Below are 26,358 nucleotides of genomic sequence, written 5' to 3' on the forward strand. Positions count from 1 at the left end.
ATTGGCAACCACAGTTTTAAAGGAATTAAATGAGATCTGATTATTAATTATATTATACCAGACGTATACTTCTTGTCCACAAACCTTGCTTGGTGCTATTATATTTTGTTTGCAATATTATGTGGCTAGAGTTTCAATTACATTACAACGAACATTTTAGTTTGTCCAGGTAATTGCAGCACTGCCTCTTGTACCTTCATCAGTATACGTCTGTAATTGAAATTTTAGCCACAAGGTGGCCCTGTGGATCGATTTCCTGCAGTCTTTCTCAACCCCAGGGGTGTATTGCATATGGTTCATCAAACCAACAGCACTTAACCAATTTGCCCCTGAATTACTCCAAAGGAAACATATTTAAAACAACAAATTAACCAAGGTTTTTTTTTGGCTGCAACATAGAACATAGGCCCTTCGGCCCACAATGTAAAGACCGTAAGAGGAGAAGTAGGCAATTTGGCTCATCGATCCTGCTCCGCCATTCAATCATGAGCTGATCCAATTCTTCCAGTCATTTCCACTCCCCTGCCTTCTCCCCATACCCTCTGATGCCCTGGCTAATCAAGAATCTATCAATCTCTGCCTTAAATGCACCCAATGACTTGGCCTCCACAGCCGTTCGTGGCAACAAATTCCACAGATTTACCACCCTCTGGCTAAAGTAATTTCTCTGCATCTCTGTTCTAAAAGGACATCCTTCAATCCTGAAGTCTTGCCCTCTTGTCCTAGAATCCCCTACATGGGAAATAACTTATCCATACCTAATCTGTTCAGGCCTTTTAACATTATGAATGTTTCTATGAGATCCCTCCTCATTCTCCTGAACTCCAGGGAATACAGCCCAAGAGTTGCCAAATGTTCCTCATATGATAACCCTGCAATTATTCTCATGAATCTTCTCTGAACCCTCTCCAATGTCAGTACATCCTTTCTAAAATAAGGAGCCCAAAGCTGCACACAATATTCCAACTGTGGTCTCACAAGTGCCTTATAGAGCTTCAGTCAACATCACATTCCTGCTCTTATATTCTATACCTCTAGAAATGAATGCCAACATTGCATTCGCCTTCTTCACAACCGACTCAACCTGGAGATTAACCTTTAGGGTATCTTGTATAAGGACTCCCAAGTCCCTTTGCATCTCTGCATTTTGAATTCTCTCCCCATCTCAATAATAATCTGCCCATTTATTTCTTCCACCAGAGTGCATGACTGTACATTTTCCAACATTGTATTTCACTTGCCACTTCTTTGCCCATTCCTCTAAAATACCTAAGTCTCTCTGCAGGCTCTCTGTTTCCTCAACACTACCCACTCCTCCACCTATCTTTGTATCATCGGCAAATTTAGCTACAAATCCATTAATCCCATTAATCATTGACATACATTGTAAAAAGCAGTGGTCCCAACAGCAACCCCTTTGGAACTCCACTGGTAACCGGCAGCCAGCCAGAATAGGATCCCTTTATTCCCACTCTGTTTGCTGCTGACCAGCCAATGCTCCACCCATTTTGGTAACTTCCCTGTAATTCCAAGGGCTCTTATCTTGCTAAGCAGCCTCATGTGCGGCACCTTGTCAAAGGCCTTCTGAAAATCCAAGTACACCATGTCTACTGCATCTCCTTTGTCTGCCCTGCTTGTAATTTCCTCAAATAATTGCAGTAGGTTTCTCAGGCAGGATTTTCCTTTCAGAAAACCATGCTGGCTTTGGCCTATCTTGTCATGTGCCTCCAGGTATTCTGTAATCTCATCCCTAACAATCGATTCTAACAATTTCCCAACCACTGATGTCAGGCCAACAGGTTCACAGTTTCCTTTCTGCTGCCTCCCTCCCTTCTTAGATAGCGGAGTAACATTTACAATTTTCCAGTCATCCAGTACAATGCCAGAATCTATCGATTCTTGAAAGATCACCCAATCCAGCACAGCCAATCCCCTAGTGGGCTCAACAACAACCTGTTCTAAAAAGCCATCCCTTAGATATTCTACAAATTCCCTCTCTTGAGGTCCAGTACTGATCTGTTTTTCCCAATCCACTTTCATGTTAAAATCCCCAACAATTATCATGACATTGCCTTTCTGACACGCCTTTTTTATCTCCTGCTGTAATTTGTAAACCGCATCCCGACTGCTGTTTGGAGGCCTGTATACAACTGCCATTAGGGTCCACCTATCCTTGCCATTTCTTAACCCATAGAGACTCTACACCTTCCAATCCTATGTCATCTCTTTCCAAAGATTTAATATTATCTCTTATACACAGAGCCACACCACCCCCTCTGCCTACTAACCTATCTTTCCAATACACCATATATCCTTGGACGTTCATCTCCCAATGGCAGCCATCCTTTAGCCAAGTTTCAGAGATGGCCACAATGTCGTACTTGCCAATCTGTAGCTGAATTTCAAGATCGTCCATTTTATTCCCTAAGCTGCGTGCATTTATAGACAACACTCTCAGTCCTGTATTTGTTGCTTTCTGTTTAACCGCACCACGCCTCTATTGCCCTGTAACTCGTGCTAGTGGCTTTGATTAAGCCTCATCTCCTGCCTGTTCTTTCTATAATCTCTGTTGCACACTATCCTTGATTTATTTCTGTTTTCCCCTTCCTCAGGCCTATAACTCCGGTTCCCGTCCCCCTGCCAAATTAGTTTAAACCCTCCCTAACAGCTCTATGAAATGTGCCCGGTAGGATAGTGGACCCCTTTGGGTTCAGAAGTAACCCGTCCTTTTTGTACAGGTCGTACCTCCCCCAGAAGAGGCCCCAGTGATCCAAGAAGCCAAAGCCCTGCCCCCTACACCAGTCTCTCAGCCACACAGTGATACACCTGATCATGCTATTCTTGCACTCACTAGCACGTGGCACAGGCAGTGATCCTGAGATTACTACCCTAGAGGTCCTGCCTTTCAGCTTCCTACCCAGCTCCCTGAATTCTCTCTTCAGGACCTCCTCCCCTTTTCTACCCATGTTATTGGTACCAACGTGTACCAAGGCTCCTGCCTGTTCACCCTCTTCCTTCATGTTGTGCCGACCTTTTAACCTACTCTAATATTAATCTATCCCTTCTCTCCTACATAGCCCTCAATTTTTCTTTCCTCTGTGTGCCTCTCTAAGAACCTCTTAAACGCCCCTAATGTATCTGCCTCTACCACCACCCCTGGCAGGGTGCTCCATGCACCTATCACTCTCTGTGCAAAGAATCTATCCTCTGACATACTTTCCTCCAACCAACTTAAAATTATGCCCTCTCCTGTTAGCTGCTTCCGCCTGGGGACAAAGCCTTTGGCTGTCCACTCAATCTATGCTTCCTATCATCTACGCTCTACGGACGCTCCTCATCCTCCCCCTCTCCAAAGAGAAAAGCCCTAGCTCGCTCAAGCTCTCCTCAAAAGGCACCTTGGCTAATCCTGGTAAATCTCCTCTGCACTTTCTAAAGCTTCCACATCCTTCCCGTGAAGGGCCGACAAGAACCGAGCACACACAATATTCCAAGTATGGTCTAGCCAAGGTTTTATGAAGCTGCAACATTACGTCACGGCTCTGGAACCCAATCCGCGGACCAATGAAGGGCCACACACGGTACACATACCTCCTTGAGCACCCTATCAACCTGCGGGGCAACTCTGAGGGATCTATGGACGTGGACCCCCCCCCCAAGATCCCTTTGTTCCTCGACACTGCAAAGAGTCCTGCCATTAACCCCTTCAAGTTCGACCTCCCAAAGTAAATCGAACTCCATCTGCCAACAGCAGTAATTAGTGGTTCTTAATAACTGCAAGGCCGTTGTGAAAAAAAGTACATGTTCTGGTGAGGATCGTCGATGTGCCTCCTAGATGAGAATAAAATATCCTACCACATATGAGAACGTACCGGAGACGGCTAATTTAGATTAGAAAGTACAGTGAAGCCCTGATTACTTTAGCCTCAGTCGAGGCCAAGAATGGGGAAGCTAACGGGATGTTTGCCGCTATTCCCCTCCACACCTGTACTTTACAGATAGTGGCAGGTGCTTCGAGCGTGCTCGCCACTTCAAAGCGATGTGGGCAGTTGGAAGTAATTAGACCTCGGGGAAGCAGAGCCAAGCTGCAAAGACAATGGCGAGTGCCAGGAACTCGGGGCCACTAGAGACACTTTGAAGTGCATTCAGCCAGACCAAAGTGGTGTTTGGTTTAGAAGAACACGTCAGGCATCAGTGAAAGGACCACACTAGTTGAGGGTGACGGAAGGAGTCCGTTTACTAATACGGAAGAGTGTCAAACCTCCTTTGGATAATAAGCACTTTATAATTATATACAAGGGTTCATACTCTATACACAAGTACAATGTCCCTCTTTGTACCACCTGATTAAAGAGCTCATAGTGTTTGATTTCAATTAATATTTTTATTAGGAAAAGGATGAAAGTCTATTTTCAACCTTTAAACCTTCTTTAGCAAGCTCATTTGCTCCTTTCATTCATTCCCCTCTTCCTGCTGATTTTCATTTTGTTTTGCAACGAATGGACAATTACTGATTGAAATGTAGCGCAGATCCCGGACTGAGACACACACACACGCTCCACACACCCCAAAGCGTACGATCAAATGCAAGCCACTATGGTTATTAAATTTTATTCGCTAATTTATATCAGTTTGAACTTAATACCACATTGGTGTTAAGTTCAACAAAATTAAGTAAGCCATTGAGTCACAGCCTTTCGGCCTATCTAGTCTGTGCTGAACTATTATGTCTAGTCCCATCGACCTACACTGGGACTATAACCCCCCACACTCTTTCAACATCCATGTATCTATCGAAATTTCTCTTAAATGCTGAAATCCGCCACTTGTTCCACACTCTCAGCAACCTCTGAGTTCCCCTCATGTTCCCCTAAATACTTCACCTTTCACACTGAGCCCATGACCTAGTCTCACCCAACCACAGTAAAAAAAAGGCCGATCGTACTTACCCCATCTGTACCCCCTCATGGTCTTGTATAAGGAATGAAACTCCGGAAAGATCTGCCCAAAAATCTTCCTCTTTGCAAAGGATGATCGAACAACAGGCTTTCGCCAAGACATAAAACTTTTGGAATTATCAGATGTAGGTACTTTTAGAGTTCAATTGCGGGTTGGAAGAGAGAAATATATTTTAGCATATGATGTGGTTCTCACTTTCCAATACCCCCTCTCCACCGGTGTTGGTACTGGGTCCAATCACTCCCGTGTTCCCAACGGCTCGTTTTGCACTCAACCTCCTCCACCGTCCACCACACCTGAAGTTCAACATCGAGTCCCGCACCTCATCTGTCACAAACCGACACTTTTTTTTGCACTATTTATATATTTTCTTACTATATAGTTATTTATATGTCTTGCTTTTGCCGCAAAACAACAAAGGTCCCGACACGTGTCACTAATAACAAGCCTGATTGATTATGATGTAGACGCTTACAATTTGCTGTAAGCCGGTTTGAGTTGATCGAAAAGTGGTTTATAAACGCCAACGTTTATTTTCATTATTTTACAAGATGGCGCTTAGCTGTAGTTTCCGTGGAGGTCGCGCCTCGGGCTTATCTTTTTTAAAGTTCGTGGTTCATAGGGATGGTCTTGGGGAGTTAGGGGTCAGGGACAGGGATGTGGGAGGAATTAACAACCGTTTTTTATACCTTGGACCCCTACAAGGGGTTCGTGGGCCCCGGATTAGAGGTAGACCGGAGTCTGATGTGCTCCCAGCACATCCTTGGACGTGTTGGTCGTTTACGCGAATAACGCATTTGACACGGTCCTGATGAAAGATCTCGGCCGGAAAGGTCGCCTGTTTGTTCATTTTCCTTAGATGCTGCCTGCCCCCCCCCCCCCCCACTTCATGTGCGTTATCCTGGATTTCCAGCATCTGCAGAACCCCTTGCATTTATGACACATTTTACTGTGTGTTTGGATGTACATGCACTAAGTTAAGCTAAATCAGTATCATTTGGGGCGGCGGGGGGAGTGGGGGAACACGATTTAATACACTTGCAGAATTTTGCAAAGAAGGCCCTTCCGCACCATGAAACCACGTGGAGAGTGGTTCCCAGCTCTGGGACTGCCACTCACCCTCCACATGCACTCTGGTCATGGAGCAATTATTGGTTTGTTCTTGGCTCTTCCCTCTTTTCATTCTGGCAGAATAAAGAGAGCAGAGTAGGTCAGCACGGTAGTGTAGCGGTTAGCGCAACGCTTCACTGTACCAGCGACTTGGGTCCAATTCCTGCTGCTGTCTGTAAGCACTTTGTACGTGCTCCCCGTGACCGTGTGGGTTTCCTCCCAGTTGGTAGGTTAATTGGTCATTGTAAACTGTCCGTGACTAGGCTAGGGTTAAATTGGGGGTTGCTGGTGAAGAACTGGCTTTGAGCAGGAAGGTTAGACACTTTGGGGGTGATGTAACATAAGCAAACAATCTGTGATACTGTATTCATGTCGACTTTGACAAAGGAATCTGCATTTCCTACTTGTGCATTTGAACAGACGAAATACATTCAGTGGCCACTTTATTAGGTACACCTGCTCGTTAATGCAAATATCTAATCAGCCAATCATGTGGCAGCAACTCAATGAATAAAAGCATGCAGACATGGTCAAGAGGTTCAATTGTTGTTCAAACCAAACATCAGAACGAGGAAGGAATGTGATCTAAGTGACTTTGGCTGTAGAGTGATTGTTGGTGCCAGATGGGGTGGTTTGAGTATCTCAGAAACTCCTGATCTTCTGGGATTTTCAAACACAACAGTCTCTAGAGTTTAAAGAGAATGGTGTGAAATACAAAAAAAACATCGACTGAGTGGTAGTTCTGTGGACGAAGATGTATTATTAATGAGAGAGGTTGGAGGAAAATGGCCAGACTGGTTCAAGCTGACGGGAAAGTGACAGCAACTCAAGTAGCTATGCATTACAACGTCAGTGTGCAGAAGAGCATCTCTGAATACACTAACACATTGAATCTTGAAGTGGATGGGCTACAGCAGCAGATCACAAGCATACACCCAGTGGCCACAGGATGTACCTAATAAAGTGGCCACTGAGTGTATGGGCCCTCTGTTAGGAGAGTGTGTGTGTGTGTGTGTGTGTGTGTGGTGGGGGAGCGGGAATCAACTTTGCTCTGCCTGCCTTTGTCTAATTGCAAAACAATTGCTCTTAGCTGGGTCTTCCTTATGTGGTTTAAAGTTAGTTCACATGTGGATAAATGCTCTCGATCTCCTGGGTTGGGGATTCTGTAACAATAGGGTAATGAACTTATGGTGAATCCTTGAAAAATTCCGGAGATAGCTCAGCTGTAAGTTACACAGTGTGTTCTAAAAATAAGTCAGACTGTTCCTTTAATGAAAAGCCATTGTGTAAAATCCCTCTCTGTTGCTGCAGGAATTTTTAGATACATCTATCCTGCTAAGCCCGGGTCCCCAGCATATGAAATGCTCTTGTTCTTGTCTGGGCCGACGAAGCATCTCAAATCAGTGCAGCTATCATATGAGAAGTGATTCCCCCAGCCCCTCCAGCCATCAGAGTTCCACAGAGAGTTCCTCATTCTGCTACAACTTCATTGTCTCTCTGTGTTGAGTATGCCACACAGCACAGGCCCTTCAGCCCACAATGCTGTGCCAACCCTTTAACCTACACAAGATCAATCCAACCATTCCCTCCCACATAGCCCTCCAGTTTTCTATCACCCATGTGCCCAAGAGTTTCTTCAATGTCCCTGAAGTATCACCCCTGGCAGGGCATTCCACTCACCCACTACTCTATATAAAAAAAACCTACCCCTGATATCCTCCAATCACCTTAAAGCTATATCACCTGGTATTAGCCACTTCCATGCTGGCCAATAAGTCTATGGCTGCCCACTCTATCTGTGCATCTACCAAGTCACCTCTCATCCTCTTTCTCTCCAAAGAGAAAAGCCCTAGCTCACTCCTCACAGCATTCTGCAGCAAATTCATTTCCTCCCCACGCTGAACCATCATTTTTAAATCACAGCATGTAACAGGGAAGTCTGTGGTGCTGGGGTGGGTGAGGGCAAAATCAGAAATGAGGAGATTTGGTCCGTCACCAAAGGCACTGGCAAATTTCTACTGATGTACCGTGGAGAACGTTCTAACTGGCTGCATCACCGTCTGGTGGCGGTGGCACTGCACAGGACCGAAATAAGCTGCAGAGAGTTGTAAACTCAGTCAGCTCCATCAGAGGCATCAGCCTCCACAGCACCCAGGACACCTTCGAGGAGTGATGTATCAAAAAGGCCGCATCCATCGTTAATGTCTCCCATCACCCAGGACATGCTCTCTTCTCATTGCTACCAATAGGGAGGAGGCACAGGAGACTGAGGATACATAGTCAATGTTTCAGATTCAGCTTCTTCCCCTCTGCCTCCAGGTTTCTGAATGGACCTTGAACCCATGAACACTACCTCACGACATAATTTAACACTGTAAATTACACTAAGTGTATATATATACAAAACTGGCCAAACTTGGTGCCAAATATGACATTATATGGGAGGGGGGGGGGGTGACCATTGATTTATGTTTCTGTGATTATCACTGCTAAGGTTGTGTAGGCTGGATCCTCACCATAAAATAAGTTTTTCATCTCAACAGCCAAGATCTTCACAGAGTTGGTTCACTGTTGATACTGATGGTAACGTTCTTGTGGAACACACCTGCGAAGATATTGTTGCAGGATCAGGCTTTGGCCAGCTGTTCAGCCCCAGCAGTCGAAGAGAGACATGAAAGCTGGTATCCTCCTGTTCTCAGCAACATGTTGAATGAATACACACCATGGGATCTGCAGTGTAGCTGTCCAGGCCTTCTTCGCAGCCGTTCATACCAACCAGGGCACCTACCACATCACCTCCACCCCTCACTGGAACCAGGGACGGGAACAATTCCAGATTATCCCAGGAACACTTCCATTCCGCTTTGAAATAAAATACTTGAAAAGCAAGCAACATCAAAGTTTTCCCTTTTTAAAGGAACACGCTGATCTTGACTAACACTTAAGTATTATTTTCTGGCATTCAATTTTTAAAATTTTATGCAAGTATTTGAACAAAACAACAGAAGCATTCACAATCAGCCCCACTTGCAGTGAATTTCAACTTTATTGTAAAACTCCCTGCTAACCTAGGAACAAATCTTTTACACGATTCATAAATTTAGATCATTTAAATTCTAAAGAAAACAAGCAAAATAAAAGCGTTTTCATGGAGAAGCAATCGGTGTTATTTGACTTGCACTCTTCGAAGTTTATCAGTGCCTCCTCTTCTTAATGTTTCCCTGTAAAGGGAACAAACGAGAATGCAATCAGGTGCCCCACGCTCTCTCTAAAAATTGCCTGGAAAGTTCACCATTTATTCAAACTCTGAATTCCCAAATCTGTAAACCACGCTGTGGTACACTTTCATTTTAATTCACTAATTTATTTTGTTAACCCTAATACAAATCATAAATTTAAACCGGTGTGTGTAATTGGAAAAATTCTCATTCAACTATGTGTCTGGAGGTTTGATATTCCTGTTAACAGCCAATTTTTTCAAAGCATCAAATATTTTGACCAGACACCTTGCTGGTTTGAGATAATCCAAAAGCCGTAGGAAGGAACAACAAGTTCTCCTCAATATCACCACTAATTGCACCAATTTCCAAAACACTTCGTGCATGCAGTATGGAGACAATTTTCCTGTTTTGAACCTGAACTCCAGTGAGTGAAATCAACTATTTTTTGAATCAGCTGGGCTGCAGACAGACGCACCACATGCACATCCCCAAGTTACGTGAATATTATTTTGCTCCTTTGCCTCTATTTTTTTTTTGGGTCTTGTGTACTTAGCAGCTGACAAGAGGACATTTTGTGTGAGGTGAACTTGGCCGGGGTGGGGGGGGGGGGAGGTGCAGGAAATGTTTGGTAGGCTGCTGGAGCTCACTGGGGATTGGAGTCAGGCCTGTCTTTCGCTTAGCTGACGCACATACACGTCTGCACTGCAGTCAGAATGAAGTAGCTTGGGAACTCCTTCCCATCCCAGTTACTTCAACAGAGCGGAGGATTAGAACTAAATAGCTCACTGGCACCAGATGTGTTCTTGGTTAAAAAGGAATGAAAATTATTACCACTTGTCATACAGTGGTGTGAAATCTCTACATTTGGTTCCATATTATTTTCTAGGTTGAGTTATATCTCTTTGTAGAAGTCAGCAAGTGAAGGAGATGATCTGATCCTTGTGTAGAGATTAGTACACACACAAAGTGAGGCTCTGAAACCTGGAAGGCCTGAAGGATGGGTGACTCCGGCAACCCTGAGACAAAGAGACAGTCAAAACTCTCGGCTGAATATATCAACTTCAGCAGAATCAAACTGCACACATACTTTGCAGGCGAATAAACTTGATAGTAAGGTAATTTTAAATATAACTGCTTCATAAAATGATTTTAGATTCAGCTGTTTCATAAAATGGATGAACACGACAAGGACTGGAGATGACAATGCAAGTTCACAGAGGTCTCGACAATCTCACAGTGAAAATTTGCAGATAATGTCTTTTCTCTTTGAATCCTTGAAACCAGTCAAATCGAATTATATATTTTAAAATCAGTCCTGAAAATTGTAGGGAGATGTCAGAGGTAGGTTTTTCACACAGAGAGTGGTGGGTGTGTGGAATGTACTGCCAGGAGTGATGGTAGAGGCAGAGATATTAGGGACGTTTAAGAGACTCACAGATAAGCACGGGACGAAAGAAAATGGAATACTATAAATGTGAGGGAAGGGTTTGATTGATCTTGGAGCAGGTTAAAAGGTCAGCACAACATCGTGGGCAAAAGGGCCTGTACTGTGCTGTGCTGGTCTATCTTCTACAACATTCAACATTTCATTTGTTATTTAAGTATCATTAAGTCTGAAATAATAACATCAGTGCCCTTATTAAATGAATAAAGATCTAAGGTCTGCAAGGATTACTCAATTCAGACTGCAGAACACACCTGCCCAAACTACAGGCAAGGTTAACGTGACCATTGCTGGAACTCAGCACAGGAGGCAACATCTATGGATATGAATAAACAGTCGATGTTTTGGACCGAGAACCTTCATCAGGACTCCATCCTGATAAAGAGCCTTGGCCCAAAATGTCAAATGCTTATTCACTTCCACAGATGCTGCCTGACCTGCTGAGTTCCTCCAACATTTTGTGCGTGTGGCTCTAGATTTCCAGCATCTGCAGAATCTCTTGTGTTTATGATGTGACCACTGGAGTTTTTGTCTGTAAACGAGGCTGCTCGTCATCATCATACAGAAATCACCACCATGTTATGCCTCAAGCACATGTTCTAGACTGTGGCAAGCCACAAGTTTGTGGAAAAGGCTAGTTATCAAACATCTTACCTACTGGCACACAGCTCTTTCCAAGGTACCCAGTAATAGAGTTCGGATGAGCTTGCAATCTGCCAACAAACCATCCAGCTGAAAGCCCTCTGGCTCAGCATGATCTCCAATGGCCAAGTTCGACAGAGCCAAATCCAAACCTCAAACCTTCACTGCTGGCTTCATTTTAGTCAACTATTCAATTAAGAGGCAATTATATCGGCAGCTGAGTTTACGTTCTAAACCAATACAAAGAACTAAACCATGACTCCCATGGTCTCCTCAGACGCTAATGATGTTGCTGGCTCTTGAAGACCTGAGTTATAGGGAAAGGTTGAATAGGTTCAGACTTTATTCCCTGGAGTTTAGGAGAATGTAGGGAGATTTAAGACCATGAGACATAGGAGCAGAACTTGGCCATTTAGCCCATTGAGTCTGATCTGCCATTCAATCATGGCTGATACCTTTTTCCCCTCCTCAGTCCCATCACTGGCCTTCTCCCCATAACCTTTGATGCCGTGTCCAATCAAGAACCTATCAAGCTCAGCCTTAAATACACCAAACAACCTGACCTGCACAGCCTCCTGTGGTAACAAATTTCACAAATTCACCACCTTCTGGCTAAAGAAATTTCTTTGCATCTTTATGTTAAATGAATTCCCTCTATCCTGAGGCTGTGCCCTCTTGTCCTAGGCTCCCCCGCCATGGGAAACATCCTTACCACATCTACTCTGTCTAGGCCTTCAACATTTGAAAGGTTTCAATGAGGTCCCCCTCCATCCTCCTAAAGTCCAGCAAGTACAAACCCAGACCCATCAAATGTTCCTTGTATGATAACCCTTTCATTCTCAGAATCATCCTTGTGAACCTCCTCTGAATCCTCTCCAATGCCAGCACATCTTTTCTTAGATGAGGAGCCCAAAACTATTCATAATTCTCAAGGTGGGGCCTCACCAGTGCTTTATAAAACCTCAGCATCGCATCCCTGCTCTTGCTTTCTAGACCTCTTGAAATGAATGCTAACATTGCATTTGCCTTCCTCACCACCAACTCAACCTTCAAGTTAACCTTTGGGGTGTTCTGCACAAGGACACCAAAGTCCCATTGGCTCTCAGATTTTTGGATTTTCTCTCCATTTAGAAAATAGACCACATGTTTATTTCTACTACCAAAGTGCATGACCATACATTTTCCAACATTGTATTTCATTTGCCACTTTCTTGCCCTTCTCTCAATCTGTCCTTTTGCAGCCTTCCTGTTTCCTCAACACTACCTGCTCCTCCACCAAGTTCCATATCATCTGCAAACTTGGCAACAAAGCTCTCTATTCCATCATCTAAAATCATTGATATACAGCATAAAAAGAAGCGGTCCCAACACCAAACTCTACGGAACACCACAAGTCACTGACAGCCAACCAGAAAAGGATCGTTTTATTCCGACACTGCCTCCTACTAATTAGTCAATGTGCTAACCTTGCCAATATGAATAGAAATGTCAATTTATGAGGGGTATAGATAGAGTAAATGCAAGCAGGGTTTTTTTTTCCACTGAGGTTGTGTGAGAGTACAACTAGAGGTCTTAGGTTAGGGGTCAAAACTGAAATGTTTAAGAGGGCGGTGAGAGCATGGGAGGAGCTGCCAGCAGGAGAGGCATATTGGTCTTCATAAATCAAAGTATTGAGTTCAGGAGATAGGGTGATATGTTAAAGTTGTATAGGATATTGGGAAGGCTTAATTTGGAGTATTGTGAGCAGTTTTGGTCACCTACCTACAAGAAAGATGCCAATAAGATTGAAAGAATGCAGAGAAAATTTACAATGATGTTATCAGGACTTGGGGACATGAGTTATCAAGGAAAGTTGACTAGGTTGGGACCTTACAGCGTAGAAGAATGGCAGGAGATTTCATAGAGGTATACAAAATTATGAGGGGTTTAGAAAAGGTAAATGCAAGCAGGCTTTTTCCACTGAGGTTGTGTGAGGCCAGAACTAAAGATCATAGGTTGAAGAAAATAGGTGAAATGTTTAAGGGGAACATAAGGGGGAACCTCTTTACTCAGAGGGCGGCGAGAGGGTGGAATGGGCAGCCATTGTAAGTGGTGGATGTCAGTTTGATTTCATCATTTAAGAGAAAATTGGATACATACATGGAAGGGAGGGGTATGGAGGGCTACGGTCCAGGTGTAGGTGATGGGACTAAACTGCATATTGGTTCAGCACAGACCAGGTAGGCCGAAGAGCATTTCTCTGTACTGAAATGTTTTATGACTTTATGACATGCAGATGTTCCCATAATATTGTGTAAATCCAATATTGACTTTGGGGTTGCTGGATAGTTAACATATTGTGATTTGTTTTTGATAGCAAGGCAAGCAACAATTTCATAGAATAATAATTGAAAAGCAAACAAAAAAGATGCTGGAAATCCGAAATAAAAACAGAATCTGTTAGAAATACTCAACAAATCTGGCATCACTGCAGACAGAAAAGACAGTTAATATTTTAAATCAATAGTCTTCAATCTCTGTTTCTCTCTACATAAACTGCTGAGCATCTCCAGCATTTTCTATTTTTATTTCATAGAAATAATTGCTGTACAGAGGCCACTCAGCCCACCGAACCAGAATAAGAAAGTGGGGGAAGGAAGGGCTGCCAGCTGGCAGTTGATTGGTGAGACTAGCTGAGGGGAAGGTAGGTGAGTGGGAGAAGGGGTATGAAGTGAGAAGGTGGAAGAGCTAAAGGGCTGAAGCAGGAATCTGACAGGAGTGTTAAGTTGACCATGGGAGAAAGGGAAGGAGGCTGTGCACACTGTTACTCATGTATAGTACTGTGTAATGATTAATAAAACAATTGTTTGGAATCAAATGACCTTGCCTGGTGGCTCAGGGCTGGTTGTGTCTGCTCCACCTCATCTGCCACCTGTCCCATATCCTCCCTGCAATACTTACAACATCCTCGCCATTCCGAACATCCTTTGCTCCCTCCAGATTTATAAACTCGCTCTCCGCTTTTTGTTGATAAATACAGTACTGTGCAAAAGTCTCAGGCACCCTAGCTACATAAAAACCTTTGCACTGTACTGTATGTGAATGGATGAGGGCACAGCCATTCGATGATGTCCATACTGCAAATCAGAGATACACAGCAAGGCAGCTGTCTCTGGGTTTATTTAAAGCCAGGGTTGATAGGCTCTTGATTAGTAACGGCATTTGAAGATATGGGGAGAAGGCAGGAAAATGAGGTTCTGAGGGATAATACATCAGCCGATTTATTATCCCTCCAAACAGAGCAGACTTGAAGGGCTGAATGGCCTAATTCTGCTCCTACATCTTATGGTCTTAAAGTGCTTCCCTCTGCCTTTTGTATTATCTAAAGAAAAGGTTTTGAGATTTCAACATTACTGTAAGAGAAGCCCCATTTACCTGGCAGCTTGAGCCATTTGGGAACTTTATTCGGGTCAGTGGGAACCGGCTTAGAACCGGCTGCGTTTGTTGTAGGTGCTCTCCTCATTTCCTTGTCTTCCTCACTCCTCGCAAGGGGCTGAAGCGCTGCTTCGGAAGTCAGTGAACTAGTACAGGGGGTCGAACACCTGGGAATGCAGCTGAAGAAGAAAGAGAACGGACCTTTAGGAATTGCACACAACTTGGACACCACTTTCAGGCTTAAGACCCATGCAGGGTTCTAAGAGAACCCTGTCACCATGAACAAAGGGGTGACCCCATTTGGTGACCCAGGAGGTAATTAGCTGATCAGAGAGCCTTAAAGCTACAGGAGTTAAATCAAACAGACAAAAGCCAGTACGCTAATCACACGTTGCTTCAGCTGCCCTGGTTTGTCTATCTGATCTGTCTTTACACCACATAAGCAAGTCACCTGGCAGCTGAGGGTATGCGACGGCCCTCTGTTAAAAAAGACTTCCTGAGGAATCCAAGCAAGATATCCTGTTGAGCAGACTACAGACTGCTCCCCAGTGTGACCTGTAAAAGCATATTTTCCGTGGCTTGGTATTGTGAATCCTGATGTCTGAGGGAGAAACCTTTCATTGCCAAGGCGTCAACAGCAAAACAGGAAAACGCTGACTTCCAATCCCTCCGTCCTATGATCAGCTTCAAGATTCAAGATTGTTTATGGTCATTCTTCCATACACTAGTATAAAGGTGAACGAAACGATTGTTACCCTGGATCCCATCCGGAACTATTCACACAACGTATGGACTCACTTTCACCACATTCTCTTGATACTTATTTATTATTGTTTTTCTTTTGTATTTGCAGAGCTTGTTTTTTGCACATTGGTTGTTTGTATGCCTTGTTGGATGTGGTCTTTCATTATCTCAGTTAGGTTTCTTGGCTTTACTGTGATTGCCTGCAAGAAAATGAATTTCAGCGTTGTATATGGCGACGTATATGGTTTGAAGGTTCCGTTTAATGTCGGAGAACATATACAATATACAACCTGAAATCTTTACTCTCCACAGACATCCTCGAAACAGAAGGGAGAATGAATAACACAAAAAAACTTGAGAACCCCAGAGGCCCCTGCCCCCCCCACACAAGCAGCAGCAAGCACCATCGACCCCCCCCGTCACTTAGTCCTGCAGAAAGCTTCAACACTCAACACCCACCATGCAAGCAACAGCAAAGCCCCAAGTATGTAATTCAATAATAAATTTACTTCGAACTTTGGTACAGCACAAGAAACACAATAAGCATAAAGGATACAATAAATATAAATACATAAGATTAGCTTACTGAGACTGCAAGTGACGCTGGTGTAGGAATACCTGTATATAAGGTGACTCTGATAGGAAATGGCATACAGTAGTACCATGGCTTGATGCAGATGTGCATTCTGTGAAATTGCAGTGGCCAAACTAAGTGCTTTCTCAGGAAAGAAGGGAAAAAAATGGGCGGCACAATGGCATAGTGGTCAGGGTAACCCAGGTTCAATTCCCACCACTGTCTCTAATGAGTTTGTGCACTCTCCCCGTGACCGTGTAGGTTTCCTCCCACATTTCGAAGACCTATGGGGTAGTGGGTAAACTGGTCACATGGGTGTAATTGGATGGCGTGGGCTCGTTGGGCCGGAAGCACGGTACCACTAAATAAACAAATAAGTAGAATTCTGGCTCACTTCTTTCTGATTACAGACAGATTAGTCTGCTGCTGTGAAGCAGGGCCACACAGATTTCAAAAACCTGGAAGATATCACGTATTGTGAACTCTTCTAATTCCCAGCTGAAGCCACTGGAGCCAAATGGTGAGAGCGAAACTTAAAAGAGAAGTCGACAGAAAAGCAATTTAATTCCTTGAGATAAGGAAGAGTTTTTTTTGTTTGGAGCAGCTGAGGGGATGAGTGACGAGCTGGCCCCTGGCCTCTGGCACAGCACCTCACACCATTTGCTGGTGAACGTCTCTCAGGTCTTATGCATGTGAGGAATCGTTTGGTTTCCACTCTAGGCCACCTCCAGTCTGTGCTCTGCACCACTACATCACGGGAAGGATAACCATATAGAAAATGCTAGCCCATTAACAGTACAATTAATTGATATCACAGCAACAAGCACTGAAAGTACATTCACCAAGGAAGCAACAGAAATCTGTTCTGTGTGCCTAGAATTTTATTTTCTACTATCTTACAGTAACTTAGCACATAGACAGCTCTGTGCAAACGTCTTAGGCACTTACACAATATTGTGCAAAAATATTCTCTAAATTTTTTTAATATATTGTTTTCGATATTTATTTTTTGTCTTTTGCATTAGCGTGTCTGTAGAAAATAGCAAATTTTAGATTTCCAAACATTCATTTTCCAAAAAGTTAAATGTTACAGAGAAATCTTTGTATTTCCTTAAAGAAAGTAATGCTGCCGGAGAAGCAGTCTTTGAGTAGCCCATCGCTGCGGCAGGCGGGTAGGCCTCTCTGCCTTGTGTGGAATCCCTCTCTGCTGTTGACTGTCGGTGATATCACAGGATGGTATTGTGGTTTTGCGTTTATGGATTGAACTACTGTGTTTATGGACTGTGAATGCTTTTCAGACTTACGGTTTTTATATTCTGTGATTTTTTAAATGGTTTGTTCCTTTTCTATTTTGTGGTGCGAGAGGAGGGGTTTGGGGGTTGATGTTCTGTTCACTTTTTGTGCAGAGGAGGTATTTTTTTCTGGGGGTCGATGTCCCTGTACTGTTTTGTGCAGGGGTGGGGTTGATGATCGGGATGCTGTCCTGTTTTATACAGGGGTGGGGTGGGTTTGATGTTTCTCTCAAAAAGACTTTCATGCTCTTTCTTAGTTTCATGGCTATCTGGAGAAGATGAATTTCAGAGTTGTATATAGACACATACTTTGATAATAAATGAATCTTTGATATTAAGTAATAGACCACTTTTCAAATAAAAACTTGGTTACTTTGTAGGTGTATAGACTAGTGTATGATTAAACAAAGATAACAAAAAGGTGCTAATGACATAATGAGTTGAATGAACTATATTGATTCACTGGAACAGAAACGGGCAGAGAAGGAATCAAACTAGGCGAAGGACAATAAAACAAAAAGGTGAGGGTTTGACAGATGTGACAGTTTATCCTTCAAATCATCAATTCCTGCACCAAGGTGAGAGTGAACACAGCAACACGACACAAAGTGGTCAATCTGCATCAGCAAGGTCTCTCCCAAGCAGAAATCTTGTGGCAGACAGGAGTTTCAAGATGTGCTGTCCAAGCTCTTCTGAAGAAACACAAAGAAACGTGCAAGGCTGAGGATGAGAAGTGCAGTGATCAGCCACGAAAACTGAGTGCAGCAGACAAGAAGTACATTAAACAGACATCCCTCCTAAATCGGAAATGATCCAGCACTGCTATCAGCTCTGAACTCACAGAAACCCAAGTACACCCCTCTATAGTCTGGAGAAGTCTTGTCAGAAGTGGTCTTCATGGAAGAGTTGCTGCTAAAAAGTCATTCCTTCAAAGTGGGAACAAAACCTATGCACAAAAGCACAAGGACTGGTTTGCTGAACATTGGCAGCAAGTGCTCTGGATTGACTAGTCAAAATTTGAAATTATTGGCTCAAACAGGAGGCAGTTTGGAGAGTGAAGCACGGCGGAGGTTCCCTGTGGGTTTAGGACTGCATTTCTGCAATTGGAGTTGGTGATCTGGTTAGACTTTATGGAATCCTCAATGTTGAGAAGTACAAGCAGGTTCTCATCCATCAGGAAGGCATCTGATTGGTCCAGACTTTATTCTGCAGCAGGACAATGACCCCAAACACACGGCCAAGGTCATAAAGAACTATCTTCAGTGAAAGGAAGAACAGGGAGTTCTGCAACAAGATGCTATGGCCTCCACAGAGCCCTGATCTCAACATCATCGAGGCTGCCTGAGACTACCTGCAGAGACAGAAGCAAGAGTGACAGCCGAAGTCTGCAGAAGTTGCTTGGGACAACCTACCAGCTGATTTTCTTACAGAACCGCACGACAGTGTACCTAAGAGAATTGATGATGCAGTTTTATAGGCAAAGGGTGGTCTGACCAAATATTGATTTGATTTAATTGTTTTACTGTTTACTGCTTTTTATAATTTTTTTTGATATTTAGAAACTTTTAATTTCATTGTTTTTGAAAGCATTTTTGTTTTACAGAATTTTTTTTACGTGTGCCTAAGACTTTTGGACAGTACGGCATATCATGTCTTTCCTGTTATCAAGTAACACTTAATACTACGGAGCTAATACAAAGCTAAGTACTCTTTCTTTTGTTTCCAAGCACCTTCCAATTTTTAACCAATATACAGTACTGTTAAAAAGTCTTAGGTAGCCTCGCTATATATGTATATGTGCCTAAGGCTTTTGCACAGTGGTGTATGTACAAGTCTGCTGGCTTGTAGTGTAGAATTATTATTTTTCTTGTAGTTTAACTTTCCTATGATTACTTGTATTTTTATACAATCACCTTTATACAGTACATGTAATTATTCAGTGAATTTTCCAGTAATTACACTACAGTTGCCCCTGTATTTTTATAGAAACTTACTAGTTTTTAGTAGCAGCTGTCACAATAGTGGAATCTGGGGATTTTATAGGTTAATTGTTATCACTGGAATGTTTGTGATTATCTCTACACAGAGTATGAGACAACCAGAACTGCTTTTTCCTTTGTCTTTTGTTATATTGGCTCCACTTTCTTGATCGTTTTCCACTCTTGTAACACTTAATTAAAAAAATTGTAAACAACAAGTTTTATGCCTCATTCCCGACTTCCAAAGAACCTTTGGATTACAAAAGCATCAGGATCCCACAATCTCTCCCAGCCAACCATTCAGCAAGATGTAATGACTCGAGGAGAAGAGGTAGTCATATCTACAAGTGCAACTCAAAACCAACTATCTCTCCAGCAACCAACGGAAGATTATATGGAACACACAGAAAATGCTGGACGAACTCAGCAAGCCAGGCAGCATCTATGGAAAAAAGTCCAGTTGATGTTTCGGGCCGAGACCCTTTATCAGTCGATCTTGCAGACCACAGGGCTATGGTTAGATAGAAAATGATAATGCAAGCTTTCTTATCTAATGCACCCACAATGATGCCAAGAATAACAGTGATTCCTTTGAAAAGGAATGATGCCCCTGCTGCCCAAGGACACTTATAACTGTTCTGTCTTTAGATAGTCTCAGTCTGAGAAAATGAGCTGAAGAATTAGCAAACGCAAGAGATTCTGCAGATGCTGGAAATCCAGAGCAACACACATAAAATGCTGGAGGAACTCAGCAGGTCAGGCAGCATCTGTGGAACTGAACAGTTGACGTTTTGGGCTGAGACCCTTCTTCAGGACTGGAAAGGAAGGGAAAAGATGGAAGAATAATTGGTTTGGGGAGGGGAAGGAGGGGAAGGTAGAAGGTGATAGGCGAAGAGCTAGAGAAGGAATAATCTGAAAGGAGAGGAGAATGGACCATGAGAGAAAGGGAAGAAGGGGGGCGCTAGGGGCATTTGATAGGCAGGTGAGGAGAAGGGGCAAGAGGCTAGAGTGGGGAATAGGGAGGGAAGGGGGGAGGGAGAAAAAAGTACTGGAAGAAGAAATCAATGTTCTTTCCATCAGGTTGGAGGCTACCCAGATGGAATATGAGGTGTTGCTCCTCCACACTGAGAGTGGCCTCATTGTGGCAAAAGAGGAGGCAAACTGTTAAAGAATTAACATTTTTTTTAAAGGAAGCTTTTTGAGTGTTTGGATTCAAATAATTAACAAAATACCGTTTAGGCATATGTGCATTCCTGTGGAGGGCTTCTGGTCAAGGAACCCATTTGGAAAGTCTTGTGTTACCGACATTAGAAAGTTTTTCTTCTTTGAAATGTGTATAAGGTTTGCAGGCGTTGAAGGCACTAATAGTTGTTCTTGGAATCAGGAGTTAGAAGCAGAGAGCAGGAGACCATTCACCACATTGTACCTGTGCCAGTCCTTTGAAAAGTTTATTCAGTCTGTGCCACTCCTTTCCACTTTCCCCAGAGCCCCGCCAATTTCTCCTTTCCAAGAGCACATACAGACTTCTTTCGAAAGTTGCTACATCTGCTTCCAAAGTACTCCAGGGCAGCACATTGCAAATCATTTTCACTCACCGTTTTAAAAAGTAGTCAAACTTTGATAATCACTCTAGACCCTGTTCCTGTGTTCCTGGAGAAAAAATAGTTTTGCCTGATCCACCAAACAACTCGAATGTTTTTGAGCACCTTTCAAGGACTCTATAAATCATATCCTGAGCATTATTTACTTTTTTTTGTATTAGCACAGTTTGTCTTCTTTTGTACATCAGTTGTTTGTCAGTCTTTGTGTGTGGCTTTTCATTGATTCTATTGTATTTCTTTGTACTTACTGTGAGTGCCTGCAAAAAAATAAATTTCAGGGTAGAATATGGTGACATATTAATTTGATAATAATAAGTATACTTTGAACTTCTTACATTTTTCTTGAGTTGTCTTTAAAGAATCCTCAATCCAGCTTCCATTGCGGTCTGCCCCCAACATTTCCTTGAGTGTGTTGATTGTTCATGCAAACGACACATTTCATTGCATACTTCGATGTAAAAGTGATAATTAAGTCTGTAACCTAAATCTAGTTAAAACCCCACTGGTTTCCTTGGTTGTGTAAGTCTAGGGAATACACACTCCAGTCCTGCCAAAACTGTAAGATTGGGGCAGCTCCCCCACCCCAAACCCCGGTTTGTGTGGATGCTGCGTAACCTGCTACCCTGTTACAACTCAGAGTCAAGAAATAATAGATAGCTCACTGCATATGATTAAAGGAATTATATTTATGAATCTTAACTTAGCTAAAGGGTTAGTAAAGAAAAAAAGAAAACAAAAAAGGGCCTGTTATTTTTAAATAGTCAAATGTGCACAAGTTGGAGCTCAACTCTTCCAAAAGTCATATTCACCAACTCTCAGTCTATCTCAGCACCTTGCTCCATCGAATCACGGTTCCCCACCAGGTCAAATCCAACAGCCGATTCTCTCCGGCTCCTTCCCTCTTCATCTCCCGCCAAAGAAAGGAGCTGGCTCACATTCCAAACCCGTTATCTCTAACCATTACCCAAACACTGCTTCTACGGAAAGACCATTATGTTAACAATGAAACCTTTCCCAGGGTGTTACATAGTCTTCCCACAAAAATTAAGTCCCTCACTGCAGCTGCAACTGTAGTCCTGACGCAAGGTTTTGACCCAAAATGTCGATGATCCCTTTGCCTCCAGAGATCTGTCTTGCCCACTGAGTTCCTCCAGCAGTTGACTTGTTCCAGCTCAAGTAAACCTGGTGCAGTCCCCCCATGACTGTTCTTCCTAAGAGGCAGTGGCTAGGCTTGGTGCCAAGCTCCTCCGCTGAGGGAAGAGTCAGTAACGAGAAGACACAGAGTTGAAGTATTGCAAAGGAACCAGAGGGCTAATGAAGGAAAACAAGTTTCACCAGTTTAGTTACAATCCGAATACATTCAGTATTGAAGAATGGAAACAGACTTAATAACTTTTAAATCAAGTCAGGTCAAGTTTATTGTCATTTTACTATACACATGCATGCTGTCAAACAAGACAACATTTCTCTGACCCAGGGTGTAAAACACACAGCACACATAACTCATAACTTGTGAAAGTAAGGATGAAATCTACATATGAACAAACTAAAGTGCATAAATTAAATATTGTAAGGCACCGAACAGATTAACCAGTGACACTTTGAATTTGATGTGGCAAGGAGTTGAGAAGCCTAATGGCCTGAGGGAAAAAGCTGTTTCCTATCCTGACCATTCCTGTTTTGAGTCTCCTGCCTGATGGTAGCAAGTCAACAAGGATGCTGGATGGATGGGTGGGATCCTTAATAATACTGAGGGTCCTGCGTATGGAACACTCCTTATAAGTATCCCCAGTGGATGGTAGGGAGACCCCAATGATCCACTCAGCTGTACTCACAGTCCTTTGTTGGGACTTCCAGCCCAATGCTCGGCTGCTCCCATAGCAGGTAGAGATGCAGCTTGTCAGGATGCTCTCAATAGTGCTCTTGTAAATGACAGTTAAGATGGGGTGGGGTAGCCTTGTTTGGAGACACTGCTGTGCATTCTTGTTCAGGGAGGTGATATTAAGGGACTACGTGAGGTCATCTGTGATGTGAACTCGCAGGAACTTGGTGCACTTAACTCTCCGAGGAGTATCCATGTATTCACAGAGGGGGATGGTTTTCTGCACCTTCCTGAAGTCCACAATAATTTCCTCGGTCCTTTCCACATTCAGACGAAGGTTGCTCTTTTCACACCAGTCCACCAGCCACTCCACTTCCTCTCTGTACTCCAGCTCATCATTGGCCAACTGCTGTTGTGTCATCCACAAATTTGTTGACACGGTTTGAGCTGGATCCTGCGACCCAGTCATGCGTCAGGAGTGTGAACAGCAGCAGGCTGAGCACACAGCGTCGGGGAGTACCAGCGCTCAGTGTAATGAGACATCGCTGCCCACACAGACTGACTGTGGCTTTTCTACTAAGTCCAGGATCCAGTTGCAGAGGGAGGTGTTTAGACCCACTGAATACAGTTTCTCCACCAGTTTCTGGGTATGATGGTGTTGAATGCCGAACTGAAGTCTATAAACAGCAGTTTGGCATATGAGACCCCATTTTCCAGGTGGGACAGGACAGAGGCTATTGATTAACTTGGCATGATTAAGTTATTATTATTTAATTATTTATGGTTTTATATTGCTATACTTCTTCACTATTTTTGGTTGGTGTGGCTGTAATGAAACCCAATTTCCCTCGGGATCAATAAAGTATGTCTGTCTATCTGTCTGTAAACCATCAGTGGATCAATTTGAGCGATAAGTGAACTGGAAGGGATCCAATGTGGCCTGGAGAAAGGCTTTAATGTCTCCATGACCAGCCGCTCAAAGCATTTCCTAATGGTTAATGTTAATGCCACTGGACGATAGTCATTTAGGCAGGTTACTGTTGCTTTCTTTGGCACTGGAATGATGTTGCTACTACCTAAAGTTTCCCTCCTACTACACCTAAAGTTCTTTCACTACTGCTTTCCGAAAGAACCATTTTGCATTTGATGACGCAATTTTAATTTTTGTTTAATTTGGAGGTGAAGCACGGAATGAGCTGTGCTGCCCAGCAACCCACCTATGTGACACCAGCCTAATCAGAGGACAATTTACAATGACCAACTAACCGGTATGGCTTTGGACTGTGGGAGGAAGCCCATGCAGTCACAGGGAGAACATATAAAATCCTTACAGACAGCAGTGGATTGAACTCCAAACTCCGGAACACCTCACACTGTACTAGCGTTGCACTAAGTACTAGCTACTGTGGTGCCCCAATCTGAGTGAGGTAGTCAATCAAAGAATATTTTTAATTATACATCTTCAAAGTTCAAAGTAAATTTATAATCAAACAATGCATATGTCACCATATACAACCCTGAGATTTGTTTTCTTGTAGGCATACACAGCAAATCTAAGAAACACAATAGAATCAATGAAAGACTGTGCCCAAAAGGATGGGCAAGTAATGTGCAAGAGACAAGCTATGCAAATACAAAAAAATACATAAGTAAGCAATAAATATTGATAACATGAGATGAAAGGTTGTTGAAAGTGATTCCATAGGTTGTGGGAAAAATTCAGTGATGAGGCGAGTGAAGTTGAGTGAAGTTACTCCCTCTGGTTCAAGAGCCTGATGGTTGAGGGGTAATAACTGTTCTTGAACCTGGTCCTGTGGGACCTGCGGCTTCTGTACCTTTTTCCTGATGATAATGATGAGAAGACTGCATGTCCTGGGTGGTGAGGGTCCCCGACGATGGATGCTGCTTTCCTGTGACAACACCCCATGTAGATGTGCCCAGTGGTGGGGAGGGCTTTACCCGTGATGGACTGGGTCGTAGCCACTAATTTTTGTAGGATTTTCCATTCAAAAGCATTGGTGTATCCATAACAGGCCATGGGGCAACCAGTCAATATACTTTCCACTACTCATCTATAGAAGTTTATTTTGCAGTTATTATTTGATTTTGTCATTCTTGTTTGTAATTGCAAAATCTAAGTTACATATTCTGATTATCTCATTATTTAAGGTGATTAAGTAACCATGGGAAAGGCAAACAGTTGATGAAGATACCTGTGCTCATGAAGATGGTGTGCCAGAAAAATCAAGCCGCTGTTAAACATTACCTGTGTTCTCTGACTCCAACAATTGAATACCATCAGGACTAAATCACAACGTCTAAAATAAGACCCTAAAAATCTTGTAAAAATATTCATGCAACACCTTTTACAGTGAAACATCACCACTGTAGATAATGAGTTTCAGCTTGAGTTTGGTGATAAATTCCAGCCAGTTTGTACGGTTAGTAAAACAAAAGAACATTAACAATAGTATCAGCCAATCACTGTGTGCTTGAATAATGAAGTCATAACTGGTTACAACCTAGTAGTGCGATCACTCGAGTCGACGATGATGTTCTCCCAAGGGGCTGTCTATTGGTGGGTCCTCAGGTGGCTGCAGAGAGAGTTCTGGGATCCATGTTTCTGCTGCAGCGTGGACAAGAGTGGTGGCTGCGGTTAATGGTTGGGTCTTTTGGTTGTTCTGTCTCTCCTTTGATAGTTCCTGCTTGTCCGTGGCTTACCGGATGCAGCTCCTTCTTGACCAGATGTCCTCCAGGTGTATCTGTTGAGTGCAATGTCTTCCTAGTGTTTGGGTGTAACATTGAACGTCTTCAGGCTGATATCGATGTGACCTTTGAACCACTTTCTTTGCCTACCAGGTGCTTGTTGACCTTCCCTCAACTGGGAGTAAAGGACGTGATTGTGGAGATGTGAGTTAGCCATCTGAATGATATGACTGATCCATCGGAGTTGGTGTTGCTTTATTGTGGTGGAGATGGGCTGTTCATGCTGGCCTCCCTGCAATCATACTAGGAGCAATAATCCATTGATTCACTTTCAACTGCTCAACACCGCACACTCTAATACATGGGAGTACAACGGCTAGATTTTGACATGATGTAACAGTCAATGAAATGCCAGACAAACTTTGACTTTATGGATGGAACCCATTAAGTCGCAGTTTTTAGAAAAATGCAAAGAAACAGTATTTGATTGATTGGACCCCAAAGACACATCTAGTAACTAATAATACTGTAACATACATCTCAATCTGTTACCATAGGAAGATGTGACACTTCATCAATGTCATTCATTTTGACGCAAAGAACAATTCATCTAATTGAATAACAGGTTAGATATTTGAGTAGGCCACGATGTCTGTTATTAAGAGTAACTACAAGAAATGACCTGCTTTTCTTTAAATATTCCATTTCCACTAGACAGTTCACTTTCAGCTTTTCACTGTCAGTTTTTAAACCATCAATCTCTCTCCAGAATACTCAGCCCCTTGTTCTGATGAGGAAGCATTATATGGTATTCAAAATTAGGTATATGATTTTCAATTTACTTTTTCCTTTC

At 43.0% G+C, this 26,358-nt stretch overlaps 1 protein-coding gene across 1 annotated transcript in view; it reads right to left on the reverse strand.

Annotated features, from left to right (window-relative positions):
* Positions 1-9,088: 9,088 nt before the first annotated feature.
* Positions 9,089-26,358, reverse strand: part of aspscr1 (ASPSCR1 tether for SLC2A4, UBX domain containing) — a 296,886-nt gene continuing 279,616 nt past the window's right edge. The window contains exons 16-17 of the mRNA XM_059948372.1: positions 14,788-14,966; positions 9,089-9,287 (exon numbers count right to left, since the gene is read on the reverse strand). Of these exons, the coding sequence (XP_059804355.1) occupies positions 9,277-9,287; positions 14,788-14,966 (190 nt within the window). The 3' untranslated portion in view covers positions 9,089-9,276. The remainder of the gene's footprint in view (positions 9,288-14,787; positions 14,967-26,358) is intronic.

This window comes from Hypanus sabinus, chromosome 23 (assembly GCF_030144855.1).
Source record: "Hypanus sabinus isolate sHypSab1 chromosome 23, sHypSab1.hap1, whole genome shotgun sequence".
In the NCBI taxonomy this organism is placed as follows: domain Eukaryota; kingdom Metazoa; phylum Chordata; class Chondrichthyes; order Myliobatiformes; family Dasyatidae; genus Hypanus; species Hypanus sabinus.